Source organism: Euleptes europaea, chromosome 2, assembly GCF_029931775.1.
Source record: "Euleptes europaea isolate rEulEur1 chromosome 2, rEulEur1.hap1, whole genome shotgun sequence".
In the NCBI taxonomy this organism is placed as follows: Eukaryota; Metazoa; Chordata; class Lepidosauria; order Squamata; family Sphaerodactylidae; genus Euleptes; species Euleptes europaea.
The window spans coordinates 18,702,383-18,714,982 of record NC_079313.1 but is presented as its reverse complement, the minus strand read 5'-3'; the positions used below and the strand labels follow the sequence as shown (position 1 = coordinate 18,714,982).

Below are 12,600 nucleotides of genomic sequence, written 5' to 3'. Positions count from 1 at the left end.
GCATATCCATTTTTAACGACGCTAGGAGGAAAACTGAGCAGAACCGCTTCCACCATCTAAATGAATGTATTTAATTCCAGGATTAACTCTGCCTTAAAACAAGGAACTGCTGAAAATGGTACTAGGAAGTTCTAGATTTTTGATTTTATTTTTAATGATCCTCGAAACAGCGGCTTGTCCCACGTTATGTGGCAGCAAACCAGGGTTTCTCATCTGCTTTACACTCTGCAGAGAATCACAGCTGCTGTGCATGACATATGTATGCAAATACGTCGGTGTTACTATAGGGAGGGGTTGTGTCTCAGTGGCAGAGTATCTCTTCTCTATGTAGAAGGTCCCAGATTTGAAGGTGGGAAAGACCTCTGCCTGAGACCCTCAGTACTGTTGTTGACAGTCTGATGTGGTATGAGGCAGCATATGGTTGGAAGGGGTGTTTTTTGTTCTGTCCTATATCCTGCCTTCCCCAAAGATACTGCATTTCCTATTTAAAGTGTTCTTTACATCTTTCTTGAAAACTGCTGGGGGAACACATTCTGTAATCGCCACAGACAAATTGTTCCCCATCTTACTGAGTTTTGTCGGGAAAGTCAAGTCCACCCTTTTAAAGAAAGCTGTTAATATATATTTGGAGTGGTGTTTCTTTTAATTTCCAGCCTACTTGAGATCTGTGGCTTGACTATCATATTCTGTATGTGAATGATTTCATGATATTAATTTTTGCCACTTTGAATTTTTTTTTTAAGGAAAAAAACAATTGCTAATAATAACAGAGTAGCCCGAAAGTCAATGTTAGAAGGCAGTAACTCTGCTTAGGGTGACACTATAGATTACTGGAAAGATATAGGGTTGGATCTAATCAATTGTTGTACTGGTTAAAAAGGAAGGGGGTCCCCTATGACCACCCAAAAAAAGGCATGCTGGGGCTCATGGGATTTACATGTACATGTGGGATTGGGGGCTGTAGAGTAAGGAGGGGAACTAGGTGAGACTGAGTGAAAAAGCTGGCTGGAACCAAAACTTTACAGTGCCATTCTAAGCCAAGTTACACCCTTCATGAACACATGAAGCTGCCTTGTACTGAATCAGACCCTTGGTCCATCAAAGTCAGTATTGTCTACTCAGACCGGCAGCAACTCACCTGGGTGTCAGGCAGGGGTCTTTTAATTTGGTTGGAACATCACCTAGTTTCCTAGTCCCTTTAACTGGAGATGCTGGGGACTGAATCTGGGACCTTTTGAATGCCAAGCAGACTCTCTACTGCTGAGCCATGGACCCTGGACTTAGAAGAGTGTACTTAGACTTAGAAGAGTATAACTCTGCTTAGGGTGCTATTGCTTAATACTTATTGTTCTCTCCATCTTTCTTTCTGATATCCTCTTTAAGAAGACCCCCCCAATCAGCATATTCTTTTATTACCATTGTAAGCCACTGCTAGAAATGGGTTGAATTCCTTTTCCACATCAATGGTCATAGCACTTTACAGAATAACACAAGAAATTCCACCCTCTGACAGGTGTTTCAAATGTTGTTTTTCTTTCTTTTCAAAACCAGATTTAAATATTTTAGAAAAGAAAACCTGCATCTTTCAAACTGCCTGCTCCCTTTTTGAGCAGCTAATTTTGCAAAGTCGGCCCAACTGAAGAAAGAAGCTTTATAAATGGTTCCTGACATCATGAATATTTCTGGGTTCCTGCCCATTCTAGTCTGTGGTAAGTGAATGTGCATCCAAGTTGGAAACTTTCTAGAATTTGCTGCTTGCTGAGTTCCTCACATGAAATAGCAATTTTATACTGCAGGGATTCTATCTGTCTGTCTGTCCACCTGTCCCTCCCTCCCTCCTTCCATCCCTCCATCCATCTATCTATCTAGCTATCTAGCTATCGCTTTAAATAGAAACTAACAGAAAACCATCTTTTAATAAGAACAAAGCAAATAATAAAAATGAAATTAAAACTGGATCCGAAATACTTTTTATTAAGCATATTACCATCTGACTTGCCTTCAAATTTTGGTGACATTTTCAAATATGCTACAACAGCGGCAAGAATTGTACTGGCAAGAACCTGGAAGCAAACGTTTCTACCCGATATAGGAGAATGGAAAGACAAACTACTCAAATACGCTAACATAGCCAGAATGACCTTTATGATGAACCCTACCACAAATGAATCAATAGAACAGTTTAATGAGAAATGGCAATCGTTTTATAGTTATATTGTTACAAACTTATAGAGGTAATATTTTAGTAAAGTTTATAATAATGCTAAATTTATTTGAACAATAACATATATGTTTAAGGTAGAAAATTTTATAATTAGTGAATGTCTACTCAAACCACCAAGATTTCTATAATGTTTTAGAAATTTATTAGAATAATAAGATTACACTTTTTGTTAATGCTTATTGCAGACGAATCCCCCCCATTCCTTTCTGTCCTTTTTCCCTTTCTGTACCCTATATATATCAAATAAAAGCTTTAAAAAAGAAAGAAAGAAAGAAAGAAAGAAAGAAAGAAAGAAAGAAAGAAAGAAAGAAAGAAAGAAAGAAAGAAAGAAAGAAAGAAAGAAAGCAACTAGAGCAACTTACTGAGTGGCCTTGGGCCAGGCATAAACTCTCAGCCTGACCTACTTCACAGGGTTGTTGTAAGGTTAAATGGAGATGGGAAGAATGTTTTAAGCCACTTCACATTGGGAAGAAAGGCTGGGTATAAATGAAATAAGTAAATAAATAAATAGTAGTGTCTTCTCTTCCTAGGACTTATGCTGCTTCAGGAATGCTCCTGTTGGACATACCACACGTCAAACTACAATATGAACTATACAGAGGCAGAAAAATGGTGTAAAGCCAATTTTACGAACCTGGTTGCTATTCAAACCCAGGAAGAAATTAAATACTTGAATGCTACCCTTGATAAAAATGCAAATCATTACTGGATTGGGTTGAGAAAAATTAACAACGAGTGGAGATGGGTAGGGACAAACAAGCCGCTGAGCAAAAGGGCTGAAAACTGGGCTAAAGGTGAACCAAATGGCAAAAAACTCAATGAGGACTGCGTCGAAATCTACATAAAACGAGTGAAAGATTCGGGAAATTGGAACGACGAACGTTGTAGTAAAAAGAAAGCAGCCTTGTGCTACACAGGTATAGTGGGGGATCCTCTTGATTAATATCTTTTCAACCATAACAGCTGGAAAATGTCACTTAGGGAAATAAGACAGCTCTAAGCTTGCTGGGGGTAAAGGGAAGATGACTGGGGAAGGCACCGGCAAACCACCCCATTACAAAAGTCTGCCTAGTAAACGTCAGGATGTGACGTCACCCCATGGGTCAGGAATGACCTGGTGCTTGCACATGGGACCTTTACCTTTTTAAGGATTCAGCAAACTTTATTAGATTGGTGTAGGAAACCATTTTCTGTGCTCTGTGGCATGCAAATTCCCTGCATCACTCCCTTCCCTATCCTGGATGATACTGTTCCCAAAAGAATAGTTCAAAGGTGATTGTAGAATACTAGACATAGGGTTGAAGCCACCCAGCCTTTCCACTCAATCTCACCCAATTCCCATCCTTACTACAGCCCCCCTCCCCCATGTCTTTCATACATGCAAATCCCATGATCTTCAGCTCAGCCTTTTTGGGAAGTCAAAGGGTAACCCTCTTGCTTTTTTAACTAGCAAAAAAACTGGGTTGGATCCTACTTGTGTGATAACCAGGAGAGGTAATGGCAAGTAGCTCAATGGGGTTCCTTATTAGATGTGGGTGGAATGAAAAACTTTCTGTAGGAGAATAGAGGGTCTCTTTTAATTCCAAGTTGCAGGATTTCCTCCTGTTTGCTGTATATACTGTCTGGAAGATATTTCCACTTGGAGATATATATTTAATCTGCTGAATTGCCTTACAGCCTCCTGTAAACCAGATTCCTGTAGTGGCCATGGAGAGTGTGTAGAGACCATTAATAATTTCACCTGCAACTGTGATATTGGATTCTATGGACGTGACTGTGAATATGGTAAGATTACCCTTTTAATTCCTTTCCAATCAGTTTCATTTGTGAGAGTTTGTACTGTAGTTTTTATTATACCTAGCTCGAGACAACAGCATTTCCTAAAATATTGCTTATGCTTATCTGCAGTGACGATTTGTGAGCCTCCGAGAGAACCAGATCATGGGACCTTAGAGTGCAACAAGCCAGAGAAGGATTTTGTCTACAACTCATCTTGCAGAGTCCAATGTATGGAAGGTTACAAACCAACTGGGGAAGAACCAGTATGGTGCACGTCTTCTGGAACATGGTCTGCACCCACCCCTATGTGTAAAGGTAAGTGGACTGGGCAGGTTTTAAATCTCCCAAAACTATTGCAGATCAGCTGAGGTCAAAGCTTTAAAGAGCCATACTACACATGATTTGGTCTGGGTTCCCCCAACCTGACTTTTGATTGAGACACTCAGATGTCAGGTGTGAGGGAGGTCAATTCCCAACTGTGAAGAAACCTCCATTTGGATTAGGGCGATGGTGCTCGGGGTGAAAGGGCTTTTGCCTTTCCCTCTGTGCTGTTTTCCTGAGACAAAATGGCCCTGGAGTCATATTTGCCACCTTGTGGGGGCTGCGCATGTACTGATGGTAATGTACTGAGGTAACAACACAATTATTGACAACTAGGGTTGCCAACCACCAGGTACTAGCTGGAGATCTCTGGGTATTACAACTAATCTCCAGCTGATAGAGATCAGTTCACCTGGAGAAAATGGCCGCTTTGTCAATTGGACTCTATGGCATTGAAGTCCCTCCTCTCTCCAAACCCCATCCTCCTCAGGCTCCGCCCCAAAAACGTCCTGCTGGTTATGAAAGGGACCTGGCAATCTTATTGACAACTCAAGGATTGACAAGGACAAGAGAAGCCTTCCCATTGAACAATGAATGTGAAAGCTCCGATTTCAGATTTCTATGAAAATGTTTGAAAACATTCTAGAAAAAAATGCTCCTAGAATAAAGATTTCTATTCCACTCTTTCATACACTAACACCCAAACTCAAAGTCATAAGCCTGCTCCCATTTTATTATATACATTTTTAGTCATTTTTTCCCCCCTGGGTGGCCTCTCTGTATACCATCTAAATTTACTAGAGCTATGATCTGTGTCTGTTTCAGCTGTGAAATGTGATGTGGTGCCTCAGCCTGAAAACGGGTTTGTGAATTGTCCGCACACTGATGCAGGACTGGTCTTCAACTCAACCTGTCAGTTCAGTTGTGAGGAGGGCTACACCTTGAGAGGATCATCCCAAATCCAGTGTTCCCCACAGGGACACTGGTCAGCACCGATCCCCCATTGTGAAGGTAAGATTTCAAGCTTCTGGGGAACAGCGTTCTGAAAAAAATTGAAGCTACAATTACCATTTCTATTCCACGCATTTATATACCAAAACCAAACATCACAGTCATAAGCCTATTGCCATTGGTTTGGTGCATTTTTAGCCATATTTCTTTTCTAGGTGGCCTCCTTGTATCCCATCTCAATTTACTAAAGCTACAGTTTATGTCTCTTTCAGCGGTGAAATGTGAAGTGATACCTCAGCTTAAGAGAGGGTTTGTGAACTGTTCCAACAGTGATACTGGACTGGTCTTCAATTCAACCTGTCAGTTCAGTTGTGAGGAGGGCTACACCTTGAGAGGATCGTCCCAAATCCAATGCTCCTCACAGGGACACTGGTCAGCACCGATTCCTCATTGTGAAGGTAAGATTTCACCCCACACAAAGGTTCCAAAAGATGCTGTAAAAACTGCCAAGAGAGCTAGGATTCCTATTCCACATAACTGCCTATCAAAACCTAGACACAAAGTCATAAGTCAGATCCAACTATTTCAATGTATTTTTATTCATATTTTTTCCTGTGTGGCCTTCTTCTATCACATCTGAATTTACTAGAGCTATGATCTGTTTCCATTTCAGTGATGAAATGTGAAATGGTACCTCAGCCTGAAAGAGGGTTTGTGAATTGTTCCCACATGGACACAGAAATAGTCTTCAACTCAACCTGTCAGTTCAGTTGTGAGGAGGGCTACACCTTGAAAGGATCCTCCCAAATCCAGTGTTCCTCCCAGGGACACTGGTCAGCACCGATTCCCCAGTGTAAAGGTATGGTTTCCACCTTCCATAGAAATGTCTGAAAACATTTGGGGGGGAAATGGCAGCTGGGATGAAGATTCCTACTCCACTCAATTATATTCTGTCCAATCCTAAATTTCATCCACACAGTTATCAAATCCTGTAGCCTTAATATGTGAAGGGGAGAAGAAGCAGGGTCATGCTAGCTCTTCCCATTCTTGAGCATTATCCTTCATTAGCTTTGTCACCATGTAACTTTGTCACTCTAGTGTTATCTTTCACATGACCAAGAAACCAAACCTAGAATGGAGCTACATAGATAGGATCTGACAGTGTTTTCCTCATCTTCCAGTAGATCTTAACAGGCCAGGTAGATGCATGGTAATTTTGAGCACAGATTTTTATGGGAAAGAAAGTATCTGGTTCTTATCTCAGAAAATGGAGTGTTTCATAAACATGAGCATTTGTTTTGGGACGAAGTATAATGTGAGGACATGGCTATTGCACAACTTCTCATTTCATGCCCTGTGAAACTATCAGTCCTACCAACCACTGGCTTATCATTACTATACCCCTCCCTCGAAACTTCAAGTCTGATCCTGTTAATTAGGTGCATACTTCATATATATTTTTCTGCGTGGCCTCCCTGTATCACATCTGAATTTACTAGAGCTATGATCCATGTCTCTTTCAGCATTGAAATGTGATGCGGTACAACAGCCTGAGAGAGGGTTTGTCAACTGTTCCCACACTGATACAGAACTGGTCTTCAACTCAACCTGTCAGTTCAGTTGTGAGGAGGGCTACACCTTGCGAGGATCATCCCAAATCCAGTGCTCCTCACAGGGACACTGGTCAGCACCAATTCCTCAGTGTGAAGGTAAGATTTCAACCTTCTGTAAAAATGTTTGATCACATTCAAAAAAACAGTAGCTAGAACTATGATTCCTATTCCACATGTTTGTATATGGAAACCCAACCTCTCAGTCATAAGCTTGATCCCATTAAATATATTTTATTCCTTTTTTTCCTTCTGTGTGGCCTTCTTGTAACACATCTGAATTTACTAGTTTACGATTTGTGATGGTGGTAGTAATAATATTTGGAGGGCCATGTGAAAAGGGCTCTACTCTTATCTCTAATGAGAGAAATTTTGAAGATTTATTCAATCAGTTAAAAATTATAATAATCACAACTGTTTCCCATGTGTGAAAACAGGGCTTTGGGGCTTCTGTGAGAAGCCTGTGGCATTCCGAGCTGAACTGTGGCTTTTATCCTGATCATAATAAGTCTACTTTTATCCCAGGCTGAATTCACTCAACAGTTAGATCAGGTCCTTGGGGGTGTTGCATAGCTTAATGCTTTGCTCTGAAAAAAACAAATCCTCCCCGTATCTCAAGGAGGAGGCTGAGATAGAACCCTGCTTCCTAGCATGCTCCTATGCCATGAATGGAGAATGACTCAACTGTGTGATCCTGCCTTTGGTGTTCAGCACAGCCCCAAATCAGGTGTTCTGTTTCACCTGCCCTTTAGGAGAACCAGACTCTAGTTTAGGCAACATCAAATCAGACCATCCAAACATCTGGAACATTCCTATGCAGTGGCTTTGGAATTTTGTAACTCCAAATAGATCAAAGGCAGGAATAAATATGCAACATTTAACCTAAGAACCCCTTTTCTGCAAAAGCAGTGCTGTTCTGTCCTATAAAATTCACTTTGTTCTAGAATGAAACACTTTGCAAAGTCCACTATCCACTGTGTTGAGTTAATTGCCTGCCTTCTTTTTCTTTTCTTTTTCCAGTTGCCAAGTGCAAAAGACTGACAGCTCCGGAGAAGGGCTTTTTGAATTGTTCACACTCAGATTTTGCCAACAGCACGCTTTGCGAGATCAGCTGTATGGATGGATGGGTGTTGAATGGTTCCCATGCACTCCAGTGTCTAGCTTCAGGAATATGGACAGCAGAGCTTCCAACCTGTGAAGGTATTTGCCCATCTCATTAGTATTCTGCCTGGGGGTGGTTTCAATGTAGAAGAGGCCACTGGGTTGTATCAAGGAGTAGAGAGGGATCAGAAGAAAAGAGCAACCATTCTGAATCAGACCAATGGTCCATCTAGCCCAGCATCCTGTTTCCTACAATGGCCAGTCAGATGCCACAAAACAGCCCTTACTAGTAGGGTTGCCAGGCCCCTCTTCACCGCCGGCGGTAGATTTTGGGGGTGGAGCCTGAGGAGGGCAGGGTTTGGGGAGGGGAGGGACTTCAATGCCATAGAGTTCAATTGCCAAAGCGGCCATTTTTCTCCAGGTGATCTGATCTCTATCGGCTGGAGATCAGTTGAATTAGCAGGATATCTCCTGCTACTACCTGGCAGTTGCCAATCTCCAGGTAATAGCTGGAGATCTCCTGCTATTACAACTGATCTCCAGCCTATAGAGATTAGTTCACCAGGAGAAAATGGCCACTTTGGCAATAGTACTCTATGGCATTGAAGTCCCCTCCCCAAACCCCACCCTCCTCAGACTCCACCCCCAAAATCTCCGCCAGTGGCAAAGAGGGACCTGGCAACCCTAACCATCCCCTAGTGGTTGCTTCCTAGCATCTGACAATCAGAGGTATTCTACCCCTGAACCTGGAAGTCCTGTCTGGCTACCATAGTTAATAGCCAACCATAGTCTTATCCTCCGTAAATTTGTCTAACTATTGAACAAGGCAATGATTTCCCCACCCTACCATAACTGAAGGCCTCCTCCAGTGCTATTTCTTCTTAAATGATTGGCTGGGATTGGCTGGAACTTATATGAATCCTGGGAAATAAAGAACCAATCACGAGCCAGAGGTTGTTAGTATCTGTTTACAGGTGAACTACAAGTCTTCCAAGCAGAGTGCTGTTATTCTTTTTTTGTTTGTTTGTTTATTCATTAAAATATTTATATCCCGCCTTTCCCCATGGCTCAAGGCAGCCTACAAGGCATAAGCTAAAACATTCAAGAACAATAAACCCCCAATTATGGAAGTCTAGGATCTTTTATGCTTGGCTGTTTCCCTCACTGTCACCCCTCTGGGTCTTTGTTTTGATTATGCATGCTGTTTCCGACAGTCAGAGGTCACCTCGCTAGGGTTGTCAACCTCCAGGTACTAGCTGGAGATCTCCTGCTATTGCAATTGATCTCCAGCCAATAGAGATCAGTTCCCCTGGAGGAAATGGCCGCTTTGGCAGTTGGACTCTATGGCACTGAAATCCCTCCCCTCCCCAACTCTGCCCCCAAAATCTCTCGCCGATGGCGAAGAGGCACCTGGCAACCCTACACCTCGCTGTCCCCGCTTGTTTCCCTGTGTTTTGCCTGCGTTTTCAGGGACCTGTTTTGTCTCAAGTTTGAAAACACGGGCAAAACACAGGGAAATGCAGGGGGAGAGCGAGGCGACCTCTGACGGTCAGAAACGGCATGCATTATCAAAACAAAGACCCAAAATCATTGGACGGGTGACCGGGAGAGAAACAGCCATGCATAAAAGGCCCGGGAGGAGACTAAGAGACTGATAGTAAAATGCCAGGGGGGTTGACCCAATACTTGCCATGTCTACTCATCCTGACATCTACATAATCATAGAAAATAAAGGCGGGGTAGAGACTTCCAGTTAGGAAAATTGACATAATGGAAGCAAAAGTGATTTAAGAAAAAAATGCCTTCCTACTAACTTCATGCAAACTCTTCCTTTTCATACTTTAGCTGCTCATTCTCAGTGGGATGTTGTGAGTTACTTATCTGTTGTGACAACAGCTACTGGAGTCTCCGTCTTGTCATTAGGAACGCTTCTTGTTTGGCTCGTAAAGCGTGTTAGAAGGAAAGGTGAGTTACCCCCCCTCTCAACTCTTGCTATCAGGTACAGCAGGACAGAAGTAGGCCTTAAAAGTTCACCTACATATTCCTCAGTTCAATGCATACTTAGATTTTTTAAAAAGGGATTGACCCACAGCTGAGTGGAAAAGGCCAGTTGTGAATTCAACAATAAAATAACTTAGATTATACTGCAAATAGTGTGACATTGAGAAGGTGATGAGAATATTTACAGAGCAGATGAGTAGGGTTGCCAGGTCCCTCTTTGCCACCAGCGGGAGGTTTTTGGGGCAGAGCCTAAGAAGGGCAGGGTTTGGAGAGGAGAGGAACTTCAATGCCATAGAGTCCAATTGGCAAAGCGGCCATTTTCTCCAGGTGAACAGATCTCTATCGAATGGAGATCAGTTGTAATAGCAGGAGATCTCCAGCTAGTTCCTGGAGGTTAAGTAAAAGCACAGCACAGGCTCAAATTCAAAGAAAATTAATTGTAATTTTACTAGGACCAATGTAAACAGACAGAAACAAACCTTGGTCAGATTTGTTCCAGTTCCTGGAGGTTGGCAACCCTACAGATGGGGCAATTTTTGGGGGCGGAGGGAAGAAGAATGATAATATTCTTCCACATACCTACAGAGCTATCATATTGCTATTAAGACCATAAGACATAAAATGGATCAGACCGGCAATCCATCTAGACCAATATTCTGTTTTCCTCAGTAACCAGTCACATGCCCCAGGGGCACAGAGACCAACACATGGGCAAGTTTCTTCCCCCCAGTAACTGGTAGTCTGAGGTACACTGCCTCTGAGCATGGCTGTTCCATTTAGCCATCGGGGCTAATAGCCAGAGATGGGCCTGTGTCTCATCCCATTTTAAAGCCATCTCCAACTAGCGGCCATCACTACCTCCTGTTGGAGAAAATTCCAGAAGTTAACTGTGCATGATTAGGGTTGCCAACTGCCAAGTAGTAGCAGGAGATCTCCTGCTAATTCAACTGATCTCCAGCTGATAGAGATCAGATCACCTGGAGAAAAAATGGCCACTTTGTCAATTGAACTCTATGGCATTGAAGTCCCTGCCATCCCCAAACCCCGCCCTCCTCAGGCTCCGCCCCAAAAATCTCCCGCCGGTGGCAAAGAGGGACCTGGCAACCCTAGTGCATGATGGTATTTATCAGTGAAATAGTAACAACAAATGTATAGAAGTCAGATAGGTTCTATTAGTAATAGTGAAGAAACCATCTGTAAATGAAGTTGTGTACTAGCCTATGCGTACTAACTCAGAAGCAGGTCCCCTTGGATTCAGAGGAACTTATTCCCAGGGAAAATTGTGCATAGAATGATATCCTTAAATACTCAAAGGCTAATGTCTCTTCTTTTTCTTTTGCAGTAAAGAAATTTATTCCAGCCAGGTATGTTGTGTTTCAAAACTCATATTGGAAATTTCACTTTTGGAAAACAATGTTGTCCAAAGGAGCATTGACTTACTAACATTTGTTACGTCTGTGTTTTACAGTAGCTACCACAGCCTTATTTCAGAAGGCACTTTCCAAAATTCTGCTCACTTGATCTAACTCCCAGACAAAGAGGTAAGATATTGGGTGGCCAGGGTAGTGGTGGTGAATACTAGATAGGAGTGGAGAGGGAAGAGGGGGTAGATAGGGAAGAGTCCATGGATTAGTAAAGGATCTTGAGTGGAAAGACTGGAAAAGGCATCTACTTAAAGTCCCTGGGGGAGCTACTGCCAGTAAACATAGACATTATGTAGCTATACTGACCAACTACATGCAGGAAGTTCAGGAACCAGGATGGCCGAAAATTACAACGGGAAGAACAGCGTTGTGTAGTGGTTAAGAACAGTGGTTTGGAGTGGTGCAGTCTGATCTGGAGAACTGGGTTTTATTCCCCGCTCCTCCACATGAGCGGCGGAGGCTAATCTGGTGAACTAGATTTGTTTCCCCACTCCTACACACGAAGCCAGCTGGGTGACCTTGGGCGAGTCACACTCTCTCAGCCTCACCTACCTCACAGAGTGTCTGTTGTGGGGAGGGGAAGGGAAGGTGACTGTAAGCCGGTTTGATTCTCCCTTAAGTGGTAGAGAAAGTTGGCATAAAACTAACTCTTCTCCTTCCTTCCTTCCTTCCTTCCTTCCTTCCTTCCTTCCTTCCTTCCTTCCTTCCTTCCTTCCTCCCTCTCTCCCTCTCTCCCTCTCTCCCTCTCTCCCTCTCTCCCTCTCTGTTTTTTCTTTTCCATTATGGTACTTTCTGCAGATGACAAATATCAGAATTCATCTGTACAGGATATCTAAGTGTGCAGCCAACTTAATTACTTATATAAATATATTTTATTCAAAGTGAGGGCACCTGTGGAGAGGATAGACCTGGGGGCTGTGGGCATTCCTTGTGACAAATTTCCAACCATATGCACGTCAAAGTATAAGGCTAATTAAAGATTTTGGTCCAGCCAGAAGTATTTGGAACAAGATACTGTAAGAGCTGCTTCCTGAATGTCTCTCTTTTAAAAGACAAATCTTGTTCTTCCCGTAGAATTTGTAGCTGTCTACAGTAATGCCTGGTGCACTGGAGAAAGGAGAATGGTCTGCAAGGAAAAGTCACTTGCTGTAATCAACAAGAATACACTTTACCTTCAGTATATGAAGAC

General features: G+C 42.6%; 1 protein-coding gene across 1 annotated transcript; it reads left to right on the top strand.

Moving 5' to 3' along the window:
- Positions 1–1,590: 1,590 nt before the first annotated feature.
- On the top strand, positions 1,591–11,513 carry SELE (selectin E). Its single transcript, XM_056844443.1, has 12 exons — positions 1,591–1,709; positions 2,755–3,141; positions 3,902–4,009; positions 4,133–4,318; positions 5,150–5,335; positions 5,548–5,733; positions 5,949–6,134; positions 6,799–6,984; positions 7,906–8,085; positions 9,832–9,951; positions 11,330–11,351; positions 11,456–11,513. Exons 1-12 carry the CDS (start codon positions 1,658–1,660, stop codon positions 11,511–11,513), a joined length of 1,857 nt encoding a protein of 618 aa, XP_056700421.1. The 5' UTR covers positions 1,591–1,657.
- Positions 11,514–12,600: the final 1,087 nt, after the last annotated feature.